This window comes from Peromyscus maniculatus, chromosome 13 (assembly GCF_049852395.1).
Source record: "Peromyscus maniculatus bairdii isolate BWxNUB_F1_BW_parent chromosome 13, HU_Pman_BW_mat_3.1, whole genome shotgun sequence".
NCBI classification, from domain to species: domain Eukaryota; kingdom Metazoa; phylum Chordata; class Mammalia; order Rodentia; family Cricetidae; genus Peromyscus; species Peromyscus maniculatus.
This window is the reverse complement of record NC_134864.1, coordinates 60,593,242-60,618,140: the sequence shown is the minus strand read 5'-3', so window position 1 is coordinate 60,618,140 and position 24,899 is coordinate 60,593,242. Positions and strand designations below refer to the sequence as shown.

General features: G+C 42.6%; 1 protein-coding gene across 1 annotated transcript in view; it reads right to left on the bottom strand.

Moving 5' to 3' along the window:
* Dnah7 (dynein axonemal heavy chain 7) overlaps window positions 1-24,899 on the bottom strand; it is a 257,387-nt gene that overhangs the window by 32,630 nt on the left and 199,858 nt on the right. Inside the window, exons 51-57 of the mRNA XM_042259698.2 lie at window positions 24,060-24,395; window positions 15,423-15,549; window positions 13,237-13,431; window positions 12,069-12,161; window positions 4,218-4,394; window positions 2,169-2,330; window positions 1,057-1,257 (exon numbers count right to left, since the gene is read on the bottom strand). Coding sequence (XP_042115632.2) covers window positions 1,057-1,257; window positions 2,169-2,330; window positions 4,218-4,394; window positions 12,069-12,161; window positions 13,237-13,431; window positions 15,423-15,549; window positions 24,060-24,395 — 1,291 coding nt within the window. The remainder of the gene's footprint in view (window positions 1-1,056; window positions 1,258-2,168; window positions 2,331-4,217; window positions 4,395-12,068; window positions 12,162-13,236; window positions 13,432-15,422; window positions 15,550-24,059; window positions 24,396-24,899) is intronic.

The window sequence follows — 24,899 nt, the reverse complement described above, 5'->3', positions numbered from 1 at the left end:
ATGAGATTTTATCTTGGGTTAAAGCTGTGCTTCATAAATGCCTCCACCTCTAAAGTGTGATTACTCTGGGAGAGACCCTTTAATCTGGAAGAGAGGGAAGGTTAAGTGACATTTTCCGAAGGGGCTCTGCCCAGCCTGTCATATGGAGAGATGCCCTACACTTGGGTGGGAGTCACCAGATCTCACTAAGCCTCATCAATGCAAAGGCCACACACAGGTCTCGGAGGCTCGGGACAAGGTTGACTCAGTTCTAAATGTGTACGTGAATCAATCTCAATCAATCTCTCTCTCTCTCTCTCTCTCTCTCCCTTTCTCTCTCTTCCTTCTTTTTCTTTCTTTTGTGTGTGTCTCCAAACTTTTGCTTAATAAAAGCACTTTAGTTTCAGAGCTTTCTTTCTCTCGATGTGCACTGAAATAATGTTCAGACATCAACACAGTAAGCTTTTGAATGCCAAAACTTACCAGGGTTCATAGTGCCTCATATAAAAGAGCCCTTCCATTTTTAATTACGGCAAAACACCGTGAAACAATTTTAGGTCACAGACATTCAGATAGAATTCTAATCATGAAAACAGTGGGTGTTTTCCCTGCCTGGCTGATGGCTCCAGAAAAGACCCTTATGAGTCTCATCAATCGAGAAGGAAAATCATTTTGGCTCTCATTATGGTTATATGGAGGAAATGTTTCTATGTTTTAATTTAGAGAGATGGTTCCAGATAGCAGAGCGCTCAGTTCATATCCTGGAACAAGTTCTCCAGCCTTGCAGATTTGCGCCGGGAATGGCTTACAGCTGACTTTCTCAACAGAAGCCTACATTATTAATGACACCCCGTAATATCTCAGCTGAGCAGAAATGGGGCTGGTGGTAAAATTAAAATAAAATATTAATAAAATTGACTTCAGCACAGTCCATAATCAGTAATCAAAACCAACTGTGCTGCGGAGCAGGGGGCCTGTGCAATCTGTAGTTTTCACTCTGTGCACACATCCCTGATCGCCAGGGGCCACTTGAAGTGCTTTACAGGGCTGGTGTGACAGGACTTAGCCATCACTAACCGGCTTCTTGCAGCTGCCAAAGAATTCCGGGTCGGAGATGGGGTCCATGAGGTACGAGCGGATGATGTTAGCCCGAAGTCCTTTCGGGGCCTCGTTAGTCATTTTCACTCCGTTCTGCAGGACCGACACAGGGAAATTCGGGGATGGGTAACTAGTCAGCCAGATCCGGAAGTCCGGGTGTGTTGATTCTGTGCTTAACTCCTGCAGGAAAATAAATCGGAAACAAAAGTGTGAATAAGTCTCAAGGATCATCATCTCAATGCACGCAAGGGACAGTCTGGAAATGAGAGGAAACAGCTACAAAGTCATGATGGAATTGCTGCAATTTAGGCAAAAGCTCCGAGTTCATTTCTGTCTGTATCGCCACACTTCACTGAGAAGGCCCAGAGCTTGGTCATTCTCCTGATAAAACTAATTCACAGGACTATACAGTTACAGAAGTGCTAAGTAGTTCAGAGCTGGCTCAGAGACTAAAGGCTTCCTAAAATGTTCATGTCTGCACTGATGTTTCTCAAATATTTACAAAAATAATTCTTTGCTCAGGGCTAGATTAAGACTAACCCCCTCCTCTTGCTGCAGCTAGATTTGGGAGTTTATGATTTACTCAGACAAATCAATATTGCACCAAGCTGGAATCATCTGTTTAAGAGAGAAGGGTGTTTTAAAGGGTAAGAGCTGATGCAATATCCTGAAGCAACAGGATTTATCACTATTAGTTTCATCAGGACCAGACACTGGAGGTCACAGAACCTTCCATGAGCACTGTGATGTTAAGGCCTTGGAATAACCACTGCAGGCCTGATCACTGCTGTAAAAATTAGAATTTACTCCCATCTTGTGCCTGTTCCTCCAGGCCAAGGACATTCTGACACACTGAATGGGCCCTCCCCTCTGCGAAGGGGCGTCTGCTACGGCCTGGCTGTGTGTCTGCCTCGCTTCTTCCAGGGAGAGTTCTCAGCGTGAAGCCATCTTTCTTGTGGTACAGCTGCACTGTTAGCTTGTGCAGCCTGTTACAGGACAGAACGGATATGAGGCACTTGGGTGGAATGGTTATCAAAAGAGGGGGGGGGCGGGGGAGGCACACTCTAGTAAACGTCTATCTGCAGGTTTACCTCACAGACTTTCTCAAGCGTTGGCATCCAGGAGGTGGCAAGGTGGCAGTTTTGGAGGACAACCCATGTTCCTTCCTTGATGGCCTTTTCTAACATCTTCATGGCAATGGGTCCTTGGCCTTGGCCAAGGGAGAGAGAGCTAAGTTTTGAGCCCCCGTAGCCCTGTGAGCAAGAATGACAACGTCACTTAGTGCCACACGCCAGTTCAAACAGACACGACCCGAACACACTAGCCAGCACTTAGACGAAAGAGTGTGGGAGTGATCGTGCTAATAAGAGAAAAATACTCTTAAGTTTTTTGGCTGCTGATGTAAGATATAGAAAATAAATTATTAAAAGGGCTTTTAACACAGGAGTGTACTAAAGGACGCAGCTGTCACTTAGCAACCTCTAAAACACATGAAATATGCTTTTTAAAAATGAATTTAATGGTAAAATGAAAACATGAACTGTCAGATTAACCTGCTCTGCCACCCCGAGCGAGCTCCTCAGTTCCTTTGGATACTGATTCAACTAACGGAACAAAAGCATTAACTACTGACTCCCAGGCAACAGCCTCTGTAAGAAATTCTACGAGAATGTTTCCCGGATCTCATTTTGGGGGTAGTTGTCACCAGACTGCCCTGAAGAGGCCTCCAGGGACAGGACTAGCGGAAGACGGGGTCTTGGGTCCTCTCCAGTTGATCATTGCTTATAGTCACTAACTCCATGGGGGAAAAAACACTTTGGGGAAAAAAAAGTAGAAGTAGCCCCTGGCGACCACGCAGAAGCATGGCAGAGAGCGACTGCATGGCCTGACGCAGTCGAGATGCAGAGGAAGCAGAAGAGGTCAGAGGATACGGGGCCGTGTAGATGCGCGGAGAGAAGGCCCACGGATGATTGACACTCTGAGCGGCCTCCACTACTCCCGCTCTAGGTCGGCCACTCCGTTTCTTATCTGATTCCCAACACACTCTGCCCCAGCTGGCCTCCAGCTTCCTTTTTTGCAATACTCAGGGCAATTCTCCGCAGTCCAGCTGAGATGGCCTCGTGAATGAACGGCTGGGCCGCTTTGCTACCTGGAGCATCGCCATCGTTCATCATGGCATCCACAGCTCAACACTTCCGTGACAAGCAGTGAGCGCTGTATCAGACAATCGTAGCCCGCATACAAAAACCAGGTTATTCAAGTGTAAAGCGACCCGATAGAGACTACTTTAATCTCAAAGTCACGTGTCTTTTAAGAAGCTACCCTCTGTGTTCTAGTATCCCTCGCTATGAAATGGAGATGCCATCATTTATTTCAAACTCTTCTGTAAAGTTTCAAAGAGAAAACACTGATAACATTTACTACCAAAGTTCACCAGGTTGTAACCTTCATGAAATGTTGGTTTTGGAAACTGCAATAGTGTGGCCACAAAAAGTTGTTTAGATTTTACCAAAAGGAGGAAAACCAACTCAGAAACACAAGTCACCTGCTCATTACTTTCTTCTAGACAGCGTGGCATAAGAACATTTATTACAAATTAATTTGAATATGCTTTTAAATCTCATACAAGTGTAGATGATCGAACATACTGTGCTGGCAAAGTGGATATAATGTAAAACTGCTCTGGAGAGCCAAAGAGGGCCCCCTTGGAGGTTAGGGAGAGGGGCAGGAACAGAAGGTGTACCCTGGAGTACCTGTCTGGACTTGAATGAAATCAACCAAGCTCATGGACTGTCATAAATACTGTGGAGAAAAACAAAAAGTCCAGGCTGGTTCTGAACTCGTGATCCTCCTGCTTCCTTCTCCTTCAGCAAATCCTAATGGCGTGTGCCACCACAACCAGAAAGCCCCAATCTGAGTGTCACACGTTGTCTAGAGAGCTACTTTGAATGGAAGTACTGCCATTAAGTCATTTTCTGGGGACTCTGTCACGTTTCAGACTCCCAAGCCCTTCCTACGGCGGGGTGACGTTTCACCTTTCTCTCATCCTCTAAGACTTTGGTTACGTAAGCAAAAGAAAAAAAAATGACGATTTTAAAGGAGTGCAGCGGTGTCCGATGACTTCATCTGCTGTAAGGTACCTGGTCATCCGCGAATTTCAGGAGAGCGGCCATGGGATCCGCCCCAGGCGAGAGCACAAAGATCAGCGGCGCACAGCAGTTGCTGTCCCCAAACGCCTTGGACAAATCGAAGGGGGGCGGCTCAATGAAGGCGCGCCCCAGCTTCTTGATGATGAATTCCTGCAACATGGGGATGACCTAAAAGGGACAAGAACACATCTGAAAGAACAGTCAAAATCTTCCGGCTTCAAAACGAAACGATTGCTGGGTTTGCTGGCACATTGCCTGAGATCTCAGCACTGGGGAGGCTGGGGAAGGAAGTCTACAAGTTCAAAGCCAGGCAGGGCTCCATCGCGAGAGCCCGCCTCGAAACCAAACAAACCAGACTCTGGCTAAAAGATAAGCCGTTAAAAGGGGGAGATCTGGGGCATTATTGGGGATAGAAAAATAATGACAGATGATTTCAATAGTCACTAATTGACTAATATGAGCCACCAAATTCAAAGACACTTTCATTTCTTTTAATGAGTATCCAAGACATGGAGAAGAGAAGAAAACTTTAAATTTTTTTTATTATATTATGATTATATCATTTCTCCCTTCAAGTCTTCCCATAAACCCTTCCCTGCTCTCTTTTAAATTCATAAAATCTTTTTTCACTAGTTGTTGTGATATGAGTGTGTGTGTGTGTGTGTGTGTGTGTGTGTGTGTGTTCTTAATCACAACCTGCTCAGTTTGTATAATGTTACTTTTATCTATATTTTCAGGACTGACCATTTGGTATTGGATATTAATTGATGTGCTCTTTCCTGGGGGAGACTATTTCTCCCACCCTCAGAACTTTGTCGCCTTCACCTTTCATTCTTTGTGCAGGGTTGAGGCCCTTGTGGTTTTAAAACACTGTCTGTATTTCCACAGCTCCAAAGCGGTAATTATCACATACATCACACACCTCCCACATCTGTACAAAAGGGTTGATACAGTCAAGGTTTGGGGGAAGCAGAGCTCTGTAGAAAGACACAAGCTATTACTCAAGAACCAAGCCGAGCTGGGTCGGCAGATTTTCTGATATGAGAACTAACTTTCTTGGGGCCTGTTTGAGAACGCAGAACTTTAGGGGCTGGGCTCCCTGCAGGAGTAGGCATGTGCTAACAACAGTAAGGACACATTCATCTGTACCATTCCTCATTTTCCAGTGAGGATCTACACCTGGCACCTCTGGGTTGTAATACCAGTTAGTTGTGACCCAGGTGTGACCCAGACAGGTCACGTGACCCAGACAGGTCACACGACGCCATTCTTGTTCCAATCTCAACAAATGGCAGCATGCTCCCTCCAAATACACACACTCATTCTCTGTTCTTACTTGCTCTTTGTTAATTTTGATGGTTCCCTCGGAGCTCAAGAAGACTTTGGAAAAGAAAAGGCAACAGCTGATGCAGCACAGATCTAAGAAGCAGCAGTTCAGCAGACACCAGTGTGTTCATTTTCCTGACCAGTCTCCTCCCTCTGCCTTTGCTCCCGTTCACTTGAAAAGCTCATCTGAAATCTTTTTCATAGGTGAGAACGAAGCTCACTAATCTTTCTCTAGCTAAGTAAAGTTTTAGGTTGGGCTAAATTAATGACAATAGTCTTCAGATTTATGACACACCAATATAGGAGTCGAATCCCCTATTCAAAGGCATGCATGGGTGTTGGGTCAAAGGACAATGTCTCCTCTTTGACTTTCTAAGAGCAGCAGGTGTGCCCTTGAAACTGAGCTGGAGAAGTATTCCACCTTTGGCTAACAGCACCAGCTCCTCTGGGAGCTTTTTTTTTTTTTTTTTTTTTGCGTTTCTTAATCTGCTAAGTATTTATTTAGTTTTCTCCTATGAATACAGGACCACCTAACAGAATTAAGAATAACACGCTGCAGTACAGAAATTATGTTCCTTCCAAGCCGTCTTTAACATAGCTTCTTCAGAGAAATGTGTTTTTATTTCACATACGCTTGAGGTTTTTGCAACTCATATTTCCTTTGATGGAAAGTTACAGCTACAGATGTTCATACGGCTAACATCATACATATAATTTATTTAATTACCTATCTCCAGTTTGTGTCTCAAGCAGTAACTACCAGATGCACTTTTCACCCTGCTCTGAAATACATATGTCTGCTCAAATTTTGAAGTCACAAATACTTGCTCTGTTTCTTCATCTTGTTCTCATAAGCTAATCAGTGCTGCCACACAGAAGACTGTGTGCACTTCTCTAAGAGCGTAATTATCATAGAGGGTAGGTGGCCGGGCGAGAAGGCCAGCTGTAGGACGGAACACAGGCCACCTCAGACAAAGGGGCAGTGCAAGGTGTCATGAAGGCCCCACTGTAGCTGGAGGGCTTCTCTCCAGGTTCCCCAAGCCCCGCAGTCCCACAATCCACGTATAAAATAATCACTCAGACACTTATATCACTTATAAACTGTATGGCCGTGGCAGGCTTCTTGCTAACTGTTCTTATATCTTAAATTAACCCATTTTTATAAATCTATACCTTGCCACGTGGCTGGTGGCTTACCAGCATCTTTACATGCTGCTTATCCTGGCGGTGGCTGCAGTGTCTCTCCTCCTTCTTCCTGTTTCCCCAATTCTCCTCTCTCCTTGACCCGCCTATACTTCCTGTCTGGTCACTGGCCATCAGTGTTTTATTTATATTGAGCGATATCCACAGCACCCCACAGCCAGGCCACGGCTGCCATTCTACATGGATGGGACGACACATGCACACAACACCCCAGCCCAGGGTAGCGATTCCACATGCGTGGGACATCCCTCACCGTGGAGCGAACCGCAGGAGCAATTTGCAAGTGCCAATATCGAAAAGAGACTCTAACCTCTGGAAGCAGTTACAAGTGCCTCCAGATACCAGGTGTGCGTTCTCAGCAACGTCTATTTGAAAGAGATTTGTGAGTAAAAATCATCCACATGTCACGGTGTTTTTTTAAAACTCTGGCGAATGTGTGTTCCTGCACATGTGTGTGGTTAGGAATGCTGGAAACCAATGGAGAAATGGCCAGGTTCACATTAGACTTTGTGTGTGTGTGTGTGCACGTGTGTGCATGTGTGTGTGTGTGTGTGTGTGTGTGTGTGTGTGTGTGCGCGTGTGTGTTGTGGGGTGAGTGTGCATGAGCTATGGTGAGTATGGAGGCTAGAGGTCAACTTGCAGGAGTTCTCTCCTCCTAGCACGTGGGTTCTGGGGCTCTCACTCAGGCCTCCAGGCTTACGGGACCTTTACCCACCGAGTCATCTTGCTGGCCCAAATTAAGCTTCTTAACCTCTCTTCAGTGCTTTGTCAGACTCCTGCAAAGGTATGGAGGAGTAAAACACACTTGTGAGCGCTGTGGTGGCACGTACCTATCCCAGCATGCCTCGAGTGTGAGCTCAGCCTGGCCTACACGGTGAGACTGTCTCAAAAGACAAACAACCAAAGTATTATAACAAGGACCGACCCAGGGAGATGGGGATACTGCGCCCTCATATTCAGTATCTGTTAAATGAGCAAACATAAAGTCAAGATTAAACTTCTACGAGCATGAGATTCTAATTCCAGAAATTCTCAACAACAAAATCAAAGAATAAGTTCACACACAGAGTTTATTTCTAGACAATTACTTCATGCTTCAGCTATTCTGAATTATCCCATATGTCAAACTCACTGCCGAAATATTAAAAATATCCTAATTTCCCATCCTAAGCCTTATCTTTGTTATGATGTATGCACTAGGGGGACCCCAAGGGTATCCCACGCGTGCAGGGAAACATGCTGGCATGCTGGAGAGATGCAGCATTGGGCGGTGGGCGAGACACACCATGCAGGCATGGCGGCGGCGTGGCGGCGGCGGCGGCGGCGGCGGCGGCGGCGGTGGTGGACATTCATTCAAAACCCAGGCGCTGCATCCACTCGGGAAGAGTTTATTATAATATAGAGAGACAGAAAGGAGAGCGAGGAAGAGAAAAGAGGAACAGTGGAGGTGTGTGCACTTCAGGGCGGGAAAGAAAGTGGAAAAGAGAGAGGAAGGGGGAGGGTTTTTCCTTAAAATGAGGCTTGTACATCAGGACGCAGGGCGGCGCCAGGGGGCAGGACAGAATATTAGCCCTTGTCTTTCTCTTTACCATTCTTTTCACCAATGGATTTTTCCCCCTCATCAGATTAAAACAACAACAAAACACAACACTTACTCAACAGCCTCTTTCCTCCCTAAGTTTTAACCTCTTCGCAAAATTATAGTTTTGCAAACAAAACGGCAAGTGCAGGGAGCTGCCATTTCCTAAGAGCCGGTTTGTGATGGGCGTGGCCCCGTTTGTGAGAGCAGGATGTGCTGGTGTGCCTGCGCAGATAAACATGGCTGCTGCGGCTGCGATTCCTTTGTCTGTCAGCACCGGGGGTCCAGTTAGGGACGTGGGGATCTTTGTGATGGTGAGAGGAGAGAAAGCCCACAGTTACGCTCTGCATACAGGAACTGCACAAAACGTGCGTGCTCGCCGGGACTCTCCGGGCAAAGGCTGGCTGCCCCAGCGACCCACCGGGCTTGCAGGCTGGTAGACCTGTCTGCATCTCCAGTCTGACCGTCTCAGCATTAGGTGTGTGAACTGAAATCTGTCAGTAGCAAACGCTACGGCCTCATTTAGGCAGCCATCTTCTAGAAGGCAAGGCAGAAGCCTGCGTTTTTTTCTACGCCTGCTTTTAATAAGCATAACTTTAATAAGTTAATAAGCATCTGAGGTCAGAGAGGCTTATTAACTCACACCTGACAAGTTGCTTCTTGAAAGCTGATGGATTCACTTTTTGTTTACAGTTTGGAACGACAGAACTGTGGCCTGAAGGTCTTCCATCTGGCACCGACAGCTTCTGACCATTCAGAATTAGGGCAGGGTCTCAAGAGGACAAAATGAAAAGGGGATCCACCTCCCACAACTCCCCCCAAGAGAATTTCTGTTAGTTTTCCTGGTAGGTATATGTATTATCTTTTAACCTAGAGAGAGTGAAGAAATGAAATGTATACATTACTAGTTCAAATACTAAACCCTCTAGCAGCGTCCCTCTCCTTGCTAGGCTAATATACCATTCTGCTCCAGGAAACCACCCATTTAGAGGCAGACTAGCCAAACATCATCATACAATATATTGTTGTAGAATATTTGTGTACACTGTAAAGCTATGTCTCTACTAAGGAGCCTTTTGAAGAGGCCCTGCTGGGGAGCTGGACACTTGAGCAGCCAGTACTGGCTACAAACTCCTGCTACAGACGACAGACACAACAAATTCTCAGAGCTGGGGCAGGCAAATGGGGCTCCAGGCAGCTCCCCACTGGCAGCCAGATGTTTCAGTCATTTCTATAGTTTTGGAAGTTTTTAGCTCTGCACTTTTTGTTTACTCAGGTAATATTTTATTCTTCTTGGGTCTTTGACAGGGTTTGAAGACTAGATGGTTATACTGTTTTCCTTGTTACCAAATATATATATATATATATATATATATATATATATATATATATATATCTTACATAAGAGATACAAAGTTAATAAGGTTGAGAAACAAAAGCTTAAGTTGTTTATCTAAAGAATGTTTTAAAGTCTAAAAGGATATTTTTAAGCTGATAATACAAGTTATTATAAAGTGTGGTTTAGCTATAAAATTTTGGACTCATCAAGATAGGATAGATAATGGAGTAATTTCCTCAAATTTACCAAATACAAATGGACTGGACATTGTGACTATAATCCTTACTTGATAATTGTTCTTATTGTTTATAGTTTTACTATGTTAGAGTTAAAACCTTTCCTTTTTAATTAGACAAAAGAGGGAAATGTTGTGGAATATTTGTTTATACTGCAAAGGTGAGTCTCTGCCTCAGGAGCCTTCTGTTCAGTTTAATAGAGAGCTGAATGGCCAATATCCAGGCAGGAGAGAATGGGCGTGACTTCCAGGGAAAGAGAGGACCTGAGAGGGAAGAAGAATCCAGGTGCACAAGAGACACCAAACACTGAAGAGGTCGGATATATGGTACAGAGTAGAGGTAACCCATCCATGTTGTAGAACATAGATTAATAAAAGCAGATTAAGTTATAAGAGCTAGTGGGACAAGCCTAAGCTAATGGTCAAGCTTCTATAATTAATAAGAAGTCTCCATGTCATTATTTGTGAGCTGGAAGCTGACAAAAAAATATGCTTGTCTCTCCAAGAAAAATGGAAAATTCTAGAGGAAAATTTTGAATAAATATGAAAAAGTTGTAAGCAGAAGGCTAAGGTATAGATAGAGCATGATATGGAAGCTTAACGATGATTTAAAAACAAACAGAATATATCAGCCAAAAGAAAAAATACCCCCCGGCACCCACAAAAAAACACCTCAGCCTATGAACTCCCACCTTCAAAAAGAAAATGAATATGGAAAGTACTATTTGATCTATTTGATAGTTTAATCTATTATCCGATTAAAGTGTCAAGTTTCAAAAATGTAAGCTGCAGAAGGTTCTATGCAGATGAAGCTGTCACAATTAGGAGACGGCTCGTTAGCCACCTTTCCTGACAGGAGAAAGGCCAAATGAAGTGAGCGGTACAGGCATTTTCTCCTTTTTTAAATGGGAAGTAAACTTCTGAAGCTTCCCACTAAAGTTGTCTCCAAAGTTATTCTTTTAAATGTCATCAAAGGGTACGTTTAATTAGGTTCACAAACACCAAACAAGTGTTCATTACCTTTAGCCCCAGAAAACGGGGTACAATTGTCACCTTCATAGGCCATAGACACTTTGTAGGCTACTTCCTCTATTTAAAAAAATGTTTGAAAACATATTCTACAATTGTTTTATATAAAGATAAGTCTAATACAGGCTGGACTATATTCTGACTAAAAAGTTAAAACATATAGACAGACCTCTATGTCCAAGCTATCTGGGCCCTGGCTAAGCCCTGCCGGGCATTAGCTGAGCAGGCTGTTGGCTCAGAGGAAGAAACATCTCTACCTCAGATCATCACTGACATGTAGAAAATACTCTTATATATGATTTTCACCATTTAAATTCTGCTTTTATATGGGGGAAGAGTTGGAATATAAGCATTTTCTTTGAAAAAAATTCAAATTGTGGACACTGAGTTTTGAAGTCATTACGTAAACTTCAATTTGTTCGTGACGATGGGTAGTTATGGTAGTTCTCCATCACCCTATGGCTCACACTATCCTGACAGCTCTGAGGGTAGGAGTCAACAGATTTAGGCAAATTCACGAAATTTCTACAGATTGTAACACAAGTGAGGACATTAGTAAGTAGTGAAATATGGTGAAATGGCGGTGTGTTGCTTTGCTGGTTGTATAATCCGTATTAAAAGAAGTTAAAATAACAGTACCGACATTGTCCTTTGTGTCAACAGTGACTGAAGTCTTAAAATATTCTGCACATCGTCTAAATGCTGAGTGTGTGTGTGTGCATGTGTGTGTGTGTGTGTGTGTGGTGTGTGTGTATAAATACAGACCTGCACTTAGAGAAAGCACTCTAGATGTTCTGAAATATAAACTTGAAGTTAATGCCATTGAATAGTCTCACCAAAGTAATAAAATAAAATAAAAATAAGGTTACAGTATGAAAAGAGAGAAGTCTATGAGGCAGAGGAACCATAAATCACAAAGAATAATCATAAAAACCCCCACTAACAATACATTCTATTAGCTATTAATCCAGATGGTTTAAATAATTGTAGATACATTTTAGAGAATCCATTAGGAGTCGAAGGACTTCTGCAGATTCCTCCACCCACCCTGAATCTAGGAAGAAATGCACATTTGACTGAGCTGTGCAGAGACCCGGCAGGCTGAGAGCTGTTCTCAAAGCCCACTTTTACCTTGTCTGGCCTCAAGCAACGAATAATGAGCATCCTTTGGAAGTCATTTGTTTTATTCTCCCAGTCTTCTGGAAACAACTCATGGTGTGGCTCCTAAAATTATGGTACATAAGACAATGTCAGAAATTATTTCTAAAAGTAATACTATTTTACAAATGATCGTATTCTTAGAGAAGACACATGACTCCTAAAATCAGAACATTTGTGTAAATTTTATTTATGCTCTGGGAAAAATCAGTGTCAATATGTATACCTTTGAAATTTAAGATCAAGCTATGTGGCTTCTCTCCATGGCTCAACACAGTGAATGCAACTGTGATTTTTAAACTACAAAGAAATACTCACTAAAAGATGTTTCTAGGAACTATTTTCATCAGCAAAAAGGATAAATCCAAAGCAGACCCATCCCAAATGAGTGAATTCAGTCTAATGTATGACAGGTAGCCCAGTACGATGCTGGTGAGCCCTGCTGCCAGCCCCTCCCCCACCCCACGCAGCCACCCACCCAGCTCTCTGTTTAGATACAACTGTCTCTACACAGAGCAGCTACCTTTTGTATTCAAGCATAGCAAACATCATAAGAACAGAAACAAAGGGGTAGAAAACGGTAACTGGGAGCTGGAAATGTTTTTTAACCTTTATGCCAAACTAAAGCTCAAGGATGTAAGAATTGCTACTTATCTCAAAAGGAGAAGCAAACTGCTTTATGGCACGTGTTAACTTCCAGTATCTAATTAGAAAGTCGGGGCTTTGTAAAAATTGTTTGAAATGCCAGCTTTCCCCTCTCCTCCGGTTATAAAAGTATTCATGAGCTTATATTCCGCATTCAGAAAATCTAAACAGTTGTTTGATAAAATTTTAATTCATCTCCTATAATGATTGCTCGAATTTAAATGGAAATGGAAAAGAAACACTGGCTAAGGAAATTCAGCAAAACATTTTTATATGCCATGCCGTGCAAAGTTTTACATCTTTGGAGTTTGGGTAGAATTAGAAACAGGACCACCGTCTTAGATGGTGGGGATAATGGGAATTTGTATTTTAACTGCTGACCAGGTGCTGAAAGCTTATGAAATCTTGCTTTTATACAAAGGCAAAGATGTGCTTTTTAACATTATTTTCTTCTTCATTTATAAGCTTTGGGATAGGAAGAAGGGTGGAAACATACCAAGCTATCATATACTTTCTTCCATCCATCCTTCAGGCGCATAAACTCTCTGCGAATGGTCTTGAAGGCAGGTAAGTCATCTAGTCGGCAGATCTCATCCCAGGACTTTTGAGGAAGCCATGTGCAAGGATTAGCATGAGGATTGTCCAACCCAATGCCGCCAGTGAGCAGAAATCTCCACTCTGCTTTGTTAATCTGTGAAAAACAAACACCGGAGAAAGTCATATAGAAAAGCTTCCTAGTTAGTTTCCAGCCTTGCGGAAGTGGAGTCCTTTTAGATTCTCATGACATTCCATGGCCAATACAGCTTTCTATTTAGTCACAAAAATAAATAAATAAATAAATAAATAAATAAATAAATAAATAAATAAATAAATAAATTCCAAGTGCTGAATATGACTAGTTAAAAAAATAGTTCCATTTAAATAGCTATTTTTTGATAATTTTCTCCAGAATTACTAGCTTAAACATGAAGACATGAGTCTATTCTACTTGAATACCATATGTTCTTCAAAGTGGTTACTTATAGTTCCAAATATTGGCTCTGAAAATTCATAGGCAGATAGAAGATCAACAATCTACCATACCTTCATTTATTCTCTATAAAATATAATGAGTTGCTATGAAATGTTTACAAGAAATACAAGGAAAAATAATAAACATTTTTCCTAATTCTATCAGAATATTACCATATGAAATTTTACAAATCTTTAAAACATAAGTATGTAAAAAGACTATGATGTTTCTCTTTTATTTGTAAAGTATTTCCTGTCTTTCAAATAAAAAGAATTTAAAGTTAGGTTGTATTTGCATAAGATGGTTAAAGCCAGATGGCTAGATTTGAATAACTTGCTTAAAAATGAGAATAAATAGCCAAATGAATGGAAACACATGAACTATGAACCAAAGGCTGAGGGGCCCCAAACTGGATCAGGCCCTCTGAATAGGTGAGACAGTTGATTGGCTTGATCTGTTTGGGAGGCATCTAGGCAGTGGTACCAGGTCCTGTGCTCATAGCATGAGTTGGCTGTTTGAGACCTGGGGCTTATGCAGAGACACTTGGCTCGGCCTGGAAGGAGGGGACTGGACCTGCCTGGACTGAGTCTACCAGGTTGATCTCAGTCCTCGGGAGAGGCTTTGCCCTGGAGGAGGTGGGAATGGAGGGTGGGCTGGGGGGAAGGGGAGGGGGCAGGAGGGAGGAGAATAAGGGAATCCGTGGCTGATATGTAGAACTGAATGGTATTGTAAAATAAAATAAAAGGAAATAAATAAATAAATAAATAAATAAATAAATAAATAAATAAATAAAATGAGAATAAATTATTTGGTAATGTTAAATGCATGGTCACATGAGATTCCAATAGAATAAGCTTTTTATTTATTTATTTATTTATTTATTTATTTATTTATTTATTTATTTGTTTGTTTGTTTGTTTTAAACACAGGGCAATTCTACAGAGCTCAGGTTGTCCTCAGACTCACTGTATAGTCTATGGTGTGCTCAGACTCACAATCCCCTGCCCCCGCTTCCCAAGTGTGGGGATTACAGCTGTGTATTTCTACACTAGGCTCTAGAAACAGATTTTTAAACTAAAATACATGAAAGTTTACATGATAGTAACATACTCTGTTCTTAAATTGATATTTACTACTATGACATTCAGTCTTATAATGTCTTGCCTTGCCTTAATTAATTTCTGTTTTGAATCATATGCATATGTATATATTCCCATGCAGATTAGTAAATTAATAAATCAATGATATCACCATGGCGTTTCATAGCTAGACAAGCATTATCAGGCTTGGAGCATATGGACGATGGACTCCCCATTCATGGTAAGCTTTAGAGTCCATCTTCAATTTTACCACATAAAAATGTGGAGACTTGGGGGCTTTGCTGAGGGCTATTCTGGGAAAGCTATTCCTCCTGATTATAAGAACTCAATTTCTACCTCTGTCCATGATATTCTAACCTGCCCCAAAGATTAGAACATTGCATACTATTATCTCCTCCTTCAATAGTTAATACATCTGGGCCTGGAGTTGTAATCCCTCCGAGTTAACTTTGAGCTGTATTATGGAGACACAGAGAATCTTAGGCACTGGCACCCCGTCGTGGTATACCCCTAAGACCATCTTCCTGTAACAACAGCATTTGTGCTCTTTCGAGGAGAACCCTCACTGACCGCGTTGTCGTGGATCAGCAGATTCACCGTGAGACAAAAGGAAAACAGCATCTTGTCCTTTTCAAAGAGTGACCGGCAGATGTTGACGTAGAGTGAGTAAGTGAAGTGATCCCTGAGAATCTGGAGCCTGAGGACCAACACAGGGAAGACGGGTGAATAAACACAAACATGATCACCATGAGGGAAAGGCTGAGATTGCGCAGTCCAGACCGGCAGATGTGTGTGTTCTAACAATTTCTGTCAGCTCCCATCCAAACAACCAAGGATCTTCACTCCTTGGGTTCACCTGTCTGAGAGCTAGACAAGGTAGGAGCATTTGAACTGAACTGCATTTCACTGTTGACAGTTTCTTAACTTAATCTTTCTTTTAGAAAAAAGTGCTTGGCATCTTAATCCACTAAAACATTCATAGACTTTTTGACTACAAAGAATTGTATTGGGGGTAAAATTTGATCTCTTTACAAAGTAAATACTTACATATATTTTATATTAAATGAATAAAATTAATAAATTACATTATATTAATGGCAAAGCCTAATGCTGTACTATAATGCACATGAATCTATCAAAGCTAGAAAAATCAGTAGACTTGATTAAACTGCATCTCTGTCACAGAGAGAAAACATGGATACATAAATAATTGGTGTATTGTTTGAGAGCCACAGCCATAATTCCTAATGTTAATAAAATGCTTCATTCATTTTAACATAACTATTACATGAAATAATCATTGAAATCAAAATTTTAAAATGCATTCATTGCATAGACATAAAAACTATAATTTTAACTCCTATTGACAGAAAAAAATTTATAGAGAGCTAATGACTGACTTGGACTAATGGCTCAAACCTTCTAAGGAGATCAATCATCTGAGGGAAAAAACAACATAGTTTATGAGTAATCAAATTATGCTGGCGTTTCTTAATGGATTAAGGAAAACATATCTACCCATCTGTGACAAGATCGTAGCTATTTTCGGACTACCGTCCTTGGCTTTGACGCATCCTAATTGGTGTTTTCTTTTTCATTTCTGGTCTCGCTCATCTCCTTAATTATTTTATCACACACCAGCATGGCCATCACAAGAATGATAACAAATTGATGCATTTTATTTCTAGCTGAGAATTCAAAAAAAAACAGTGTAGGAAGACAGAAGTCCCTGAAATGCAACTGAGTTTTAGATTTAAAATAAACATTCTATTCCTGTTTCCACTGTCATGTCCATGGGTCTTTTCACACATGAAATCTGTCTGTCCTGTGGTAGTATAACATAAGGTGGTTCAGAATTAGTCTTCCTAGAATGGAGTGAAAAAGCGTACACTCCAGGAAAAATTTCCTCCTGTAGATAAGAACAACAAGGGGAAATTATATTAATTATCAAAATGCTAAAAGGGGGCGGGGGCAGACAGCCCTCACTGTCAGAGCCTCTGGGGATCCCTTGCATTGTTAGGAACCTCAGCTCAGGCCAAACCAAAAGTCCTGGCTTTGATACTAAATCAAATTTCTGGACTGGCCAGTCAATGAAGCAGAGTTGGCGATATTATTAAAGACATTTTAATATAAGCTTAGCATGAAGATTGAGAGACACTCCATAGCTTTCCGGGGGAGAGCAGGGGCGGTAAGAGAGACCCAAGTGTAGGCACAGGCTTCGCGGAGGGAGAGCAAGCAGCTGACTGTCTTGGGGTTAGCCGTATATATCGTTTTGGTGGTTCTCAAGCTGTATCTCAAAGGGTTACCAAAAAGGGTTTTTTGTTTTGTTTTGTTGTTGTTTTTGTTTTTTTCTTTCTCTCACACTATGAGAGATACGGGAGGTGGCTCCAAAGGTGCCTTGAATGGGATAACCTGACGGGGTAAAACCAGGAGTCACTGGTGTTGCACAAGGTGTCTTTAAAAGTGGGGTTTCTAGTGTAGTGTCTAGAAAACTGCAGGGTCTAACTGGGAAGGGAGAAAGGCTCTATGATGTCATTAGTGGTGCCGGAATTCTTGCCCTGCTGCTGGTGAGAAGCTCCTCTCCCTTTCCATGTCCTCCCGGCTTGCCCTGTCCTCATCCTTCCTCCAGAGCTATTACAAGCTCAAAATCATTCTCACTAGTAATAAAGTATAGATTAAAATACTGAGTTTTAATGATATATTCCAGTGGGGCTAAAAGATTAAAAATCATCATTCAGTGTTACTGAGTAATAAAAAGATAGGAGACAATTCCTGGTTCTCTAATGGAGTTATATATTTGAATAAACTTATAGGAAAGGAAATTAAATGAGGAAAATAGCTAACAGGGTGGCTATTTGTCATTATTATAACAATATTTATAATACCTACAAGTCTTATCAAATTATATATACAACATGCTCTATTGTGCAGCAGCTAAAAATTGTGTTACAGGGGAATATTGATAGAAGAAAGGGAAATAAAAACATTCTATGTACATGCATGCTTACACATGTGTGCACATATGTGTACCTACATATATACACATATGTAGATAAAGTTGCCATTTGGCCCCTTTAATAAAACAATACCTACTGTATTTGTTTGTTTGTATTCTGTATTCTCTTTGATCTTTGATGAACAGTTAGCTTTTTAACTGAAAACTCTTGACACTGACAACTTTTGCTGGGAGAAAAATGACCAGGATAAGCTAGAAGACTTTGGGTGTAACAAGAGAGTGCATACAAACGTTTGCCCCACCGGTTACATTCCTGTATCTCCAGTCACCACAGATGTCCATGAATCTGCACCAAAGGCCACCCACAGGGACGCTCAAGGGCAGCATTCATCGTGGCCCCGGACCGGAAGCCAATATTCTCAACAGCAGAAGGGATCAACACTTTCAGGGAGAGTGGCAGGCCAAGCAACTATTTACAACTTAAAGTCGAAGAAGGGCTTCTTGCTCCCGTTGAAGATAAAGAGACAGCTTCCCCTACCTCTTTTTTTCTTAGAGCCTCACATTACAGAATCTAAAAATGTCAAGTATCTTCTATTGTCTGAGCTTTTCAACCTTTTGATTTTATTTGTTGTTGTCTGTGTGAGAGAAAAGTATTGGCTCCTGTGTGCCACAGAGCGCCTGGGGAGCCCAAAGGACAACTTCCAGGAGTCTGTTCCACCATGGGCTTGGAGACGGAACTCAGGGCAGGTTGGCAAAGCAAGTGCTTTTATCTAATAAGCATCTGTGTCAGCTTACATGTGGCTGGCTCCAAGACTAACTTCAATAAACGCATCTTCAATAAATGGTCCTGACATAACTGGATGTCAACATGTAGAAGAATGCAAATAGACCCTTATCTATCATCTTCCACAAAACTCAAGTCCAAGTGGATCAAAGACCTCAACATAAATCCAGTGACACTGAACCTGATAGAAGACAAAGTGGGAAGTAACCTTAGGCACACTGGCATAAGAGACAACTTTCTGAACAGGACATCAATAGGATGGGCACTAAGATTAATAATTAATAAATGGGACCTCATGAAACTGAAAAGCTTCTGTAAGACAAAGGACACCATCCATAGGACAAAACGACAACCTACGGAATGGGAAAAACTCTTCACAAACCCCATACCTGATTTCCAAACTATATAAAGAACTCAAGAAACTAGACATCAAAAACAAAAAACCCAAACAATCCATTTAAAAAATGGGGTACATATCTAAACAGAGAATTTTCAACAGAAGAATCTCAAATGGCTGAGAAACACTTAGAGAAATGTTCAACATCCTTAGCCATCAGGGAAATGCAAATCAAAATGACACAGATTCCGTTACACCTTTCAGAATGGCCAAGATCAAAACCACAAGTGACAGCTCATGCTGGAGAGGATGTGGAGCAAGGGGAACACTCGTTCATTATGGGTGGGACTGCAACCACATACAGCCACTTTGGAAATCCTACCTAGAGACCCAGCTATACCACTCCTGAGCATATACCCAAAGGATGCTCCATCATACCACAAGGACACCTGCTCAACTATGTTCATAGTAGCTTTATTCATAATAACCAGAACCTGGAAACAATCTAGATGTCCCTCAGTTGAAGAATGGAAAAACAAAATGTGGTACATTTACTCAGCTGTTAAAAACAATGACGTTATGAAATTTGCAGGAAAAAGGGCAGAACTAGGAAAAAATCATCCTGAGTGAGGTAACCCAGACCCAGAAAGACAGACATGATATGTTCTCACTTATAAGTGGATATTAGCTGTAAAGTAAAGGATAACCAGGCTACAGTCCACAGACCCAGAGAGGCTGAGTAACAAGGAGGGCCCAACAGGGGACACATGGATATCCCTGGGAAAGGGAAATAGAAGAGATCTTGTGGATGGACTGGGGACAGGTGGGTATGGGAACATAAGGAATTTTGTTGGGGGGTGGGTAGAGGGGAAGAGTACTGAAAGATATGACTGGAAATGGAGAGCATTTGGGGCCCAGTAGAAACCTGGTGTGAGGGAAACTCCCAGGCATCTACAAGGATTACACTGGCTAAGACTCCTAGCACTAATGGATATCTAACCTGAACTGGCCATTTCCTGTGACCAGGTAAGATTTCCAGTGGAGGGAGTGGAACAGCAACCCAGTCACCCAACCTTTTGCCTACAATCTGTCCTGACTGTGGGATGTGCTGGGGTAAGGTTGGCCTAGAGATTGAGGGAGTGGCCAACCAGTGACTGGTCAGCTGGAAACCCATGCTACAAGAGTGAGCCCACTCCTGACACTGCCTGGAGTGCAAGGATCTAGAGGCTGGGTGACCCAGAGACCTAGGATAGAACCAAACATAATTGGAGAAAAAGAATGTCAATGTAATGAAGCCTAATGACATTCTGTTATACTTAAAGATTGGTGTCTACCCCAACTGTCATCAGGGAGCCTTCATCCAGTAACTAATGGAAACAGGTACAGAGACCCACAGCCAAACATCAGCCTGAGCTTGAGGAATCCTGCTGAAGAGGGGGAGAAAGGGCCAGATAAGCCAGAAGGGTCAAGGACATCATAAGAAAACCCATCAACTAACCTGACTCATAGGCACTCACAGAGTCTGAACCAACAACCAAGGAGCCTGCCTGGGACTAACCTAGGCCCTCTGCATGTATGTGACAGTTGTGTAGCTTGGTCTACTTGTAGGATGCCTAACAATGGGAGCAGGGGCTGTCCCTGACACTTTGGCTAGCTTTTAGGATCCTATTCCTCATACTGGGTGTTCAGTTGGAACCTCCAGATCACTCCTCCTTGATCCAGAAAGCCCCATCCCCCCCTCCAAACCCCACCCTCTCAGAGAACCTCCAAGAAAGTAAAGGCCCCCAAAGCCCTGTTCCGCATTCTTGGCAGACAGCTACTCCTCCCCGGAAGTTGCCATCAGCCCAAGTCCCCACCTAACGTGCTCAGCTTTTGACCATACTTGGGCACAAACCCAGCTGGTGGTGGATACGCCATCACCCCTCACCTACAGGGTATATAAGCTCCCTGCTTTTGTTTGGGCGTGTGACCTCTCCAGCCCCAATCTCTGGGGCTGGAGTACTCATCCGGGAGTTGCTTTGCTCAAATAAACCTGTTCTTTCGCTTTTTCAATTCGACTTGATCTGGCTTACTATGTTGGCAGACAAACCTATTATTGCATTACAGAAAACCTATTACTGGGTCACTTTGCCCAGCCTTGATACCAGGGGAGGTACTTAGTCCTGTAATAACTTGTTATGGAATGCTTTGTTGATACCCATGGGAGGCCTGCCCCTCTCTGAACAGGAACAGAGGAGGGGTGGATTGGTGGGGGGAAGGGGAGGAAGAGGAAACTGCAGTAGGGGGTATAAAATAAATAAATAAATTTAAGTTTAAAAATCACTTCAAAACCTAGTTAGGACTTGCTTTATTATTATTATCATCATCATTATTGTTATTAACATCATCATTATCATTATTTTTTATTATGGTTTTGCAAGACAGGGTTTCTCTGTGCAGCCCTGGCTGTCCTGGAACTTGCTCTGCAGACCAGGCTGGCCTTGAACTCACAGACATCTGCCTGCCTCTGACCCCCGAAAGCTGGAACTAAAGATGTGTGCTACTGCCACCTGGCAGGACTAGCTTTAAGACCCAGGAATGTCTTAAATGTCTGCCAGAGAAGCCATTGTTCTGAAACACAAACCCAATGTCTGTGGCAGGGCAGTGGCTAACTTCAGCAGGCTCCTTCCTCACTCTAAGATGCAAAGTTGCCTCCTCTTTCTGAAGTGTGAAAAGCTTGCTCTTCCCCCGATAAAGTTAATTCTAACACAGATGGTCCCTCAGTCAGTGAGTGAGATGAACTAAGTGTGACTTCAAGCTTGGTTACTAAAAGGGGTAAGATGCCTTCCTGGCTTTGCAGTCTCTGTACAGATCGCCTGATGCAGAGCATGCTGGTTTAATGTGAGTTCCATTTTTAAATGGCTTTCTTTCTCTAATGCCTTTCGGGAGAGGACTCTGAGTTAGGAGAAGATTTAGATTTTAATTATCCTTCCCTAACAATAGGCACACAATGGAGAACTTTTTAAAAAGGAAAGCAAAGGAAACACTGCACTCCACAAAAAACGATTCCCACGAGTTCTGCTGATACGGGTCTGAGTGGAAAATGCCAGCCCAGGAGAACACATATGGTGATTCTATTTAGACAGGCTTCTAAAACAGGAAAACTGATCTGTGGTGCCGCAAGTTGGACAACAGCTGTCTTGGGGTTGGGGGGGGCAGTCAATGACTGCAAAGGTTGAGAGGTTGTCTCCGGATGCTGATGATGCTCTCTGTCTTGAGCTGGGTGTTAGTGACACAGAGATGCTCCCTTCTGAAAATTCATTTCTGCATATTTCTGCAGGCACGCTGCTATCTTCAGGAATGATTCTAAATGCATCTTCTCTATTAGTCTCCCTATACTTTATATTTACAGGAGTCACACACACGGTTTTCATTGCTTACAGATAAAAAGTCTTAACTACAAAAAAAGTTGTGTTTGTTTTCTACATTATTATCCAAATCTCATATTGAGGTAGAAGGGATTTGATTTTTTTGAATTTCAAGGGCTTCACTTCCGTCGTGAAGAAACAAACACCTTGGACAAGTTCTAATTCGGTATAACAAGAAAAGGCGAAAGATAAAAAGTATGTTTGAAGCAAGGAATCATTATAACTTTTTAATACTATACCAAAAAAAAAAAAAAGTACGTTTCAAAGGCGGTCAGAGAAATTTTCTTCTCCTAGACTTCAGCAAATTTCTAGACTTTAAACTACACAGAAGGCAACATTCTGGTGGCTGGTGTGTTAACTAAGGCTGAGACTAGGAGCACTGTGAGCCAGAGAGATGCCTCGGCAGGTAAAACATGCCTGAAGACCTGAGTTCAAATCCCTAGAGCCATAAAAAGCTGGATGGAGTAGTGCACGGTTACAAATGGAAGAGACAGGGAAACCCGCTGATAGCCCAGGCCGGCTAGCCTGGGGTACACAGCTCCGAACAACAAATGGAGGAGACAGGGAAACCCGCTGATAGCCCAGGCCGGCTAGCCCGGGGTACACAGCACTGAACAACAAATGAGAGCCAGCCTTGAACAAGCGTAAAGTGCTCACCAACTGCAGAGGTTGTCCTCTAATACCCACACGTGTGCTGGGACAGCCTCCTGCCCTCACACACAAGCATGTCTGTCTATCTGTCTGTCTGCCCCCCCCACACACTGATGAAACTAAAATCCCATCTCAGAACTTAAAATCCAGTGTAGAAAACAGATGGGTGTGTCTATTTAACTAGCATACTAGAAACATAGGAAAACTGTGAAAAGAAAGATTACCTATGATTTTGTTTTTCTTGAGTAAGCCTCACTAACTTGAAGACTTCAAGAACAAAAAACAAACACCCCAAATATTAGAAACAAATGCCCAACTCAAAACTGCATCTCACTAACAACAAATCAAACAAACATTATCCTCTCATTGACTTAAGGTTTAATAAGATCTTAGTATATGCCGGGCGTTGGTGGCGCACGCCTTTAATCCCAGCACTCGGGAGGCAGAGCCAGGCGGATCTCTGTGAGTTCGAGGCCAGCCTGGGCTACCAAGTGAGCTCCAGGAAAGGCTCAAAGCTACACAGAGAAACCCTGTCTCGAAAAACCAAAAAAAAAAAAAAAAAAAAAAAAAAAAAAAAAGATCTTAGTATGTTTGCTTTTTATATACTTACATCAACAGTAAATAAGATTTTCCCTGTAGATAAACATAATATAAAAAGCAAACCAGTGGCAGATTTTTGTTTTGCCCTGGTACCTGGCAGAGTTCCCATGCAGTCCACCCAAAAGTTTTGGAGGTGGCTCAGAGTGTCCACTTATCACTGGAGGACACGTCCTCTCTCCACCCCTGTGGTCGGTAGGGTATTCTGCAGATGGGAACGAGAGCAGACGGCTTCCCTTTTTTAGGATTGTATGACAGTCCTACAGCTCGGCCAACAGTTGTTTCCCAGACTGAAGTTACACGCATCTGCTCTACTTCCAACGCCCCAGTTTACTCCTGGGAAAATGATGCATGCAGCTCACTTTAGGCTCATGACTGTGACACTCACGACCGCGACGCTCACGCCATCCAGGAAGAATGACCAAAGCCATCGTTTTTCACTAACTTGGTGTTAGCCAGCATTTCCTTTACATACCTTTTGGATAAGACTTCTGATTTCTCTGAATTTTCAATGGACAGGATGAACAGGTTAATGAACCAGATTAGGGAATACTGGTACATGGGCTCGATGTTGGCCAAGTCGGCAATGGAGAAAAACAGGATGGAGGAGTGGACGGCAATGGGGCGGTAGCCCATGCGGGTGTTATCAATCTTTTTCTCTGTCTCCTCGGCTACTTCCTGCTTTTGAGAAATCTCATTAGCCAAAGCCTTGGAAGAAGATAATATCTTAATCGCAGTCTCATCTTCTAATATATTGCCTTCTGAAGATGAAAGGACTTCCAAAATCTTGTCTTCTATTTCCTTTAACTGCCTGGAATGAAGCACAGTTTTCTCAGAACAGAAAGAAATGGTTTAAAAGAGCTTCAAATGCACCGTCTTTTCTTAGGAACAGACCCTGTAACCTACAGAAATGCATCGCATCATGACAGATGTCTGGAAAAGGGATGCTTCGAAATTAACTTCTTATCTTGTGAAATGTCACAGACATTGCCTCCCTGCCCCATCTCCCTTGCCAAGGTATCACATCATCCGTGTGATACCTTGACAGAAACGTGGCAAGCCAGTCTTCTTGGCCACCCAGTACCTCAGCTCAGAGCAGACTCGGGGTACCGCTCCACTTACTCCCTGTACTTTTACATGACTTTCGAGAGCCTTACTGTGCTACAGATACTGTGAGCAGAGAGTGGCCAACTGCATTTGTGCATCATTCACACCACGCTGCAAAGAACACAGGTCACCTCGGTCACACGGCGAACGCACAAATGTTCGCCCGGCGCCTTTGCTGAGAAACTGATAACCCACAGCCAAGTCTGTG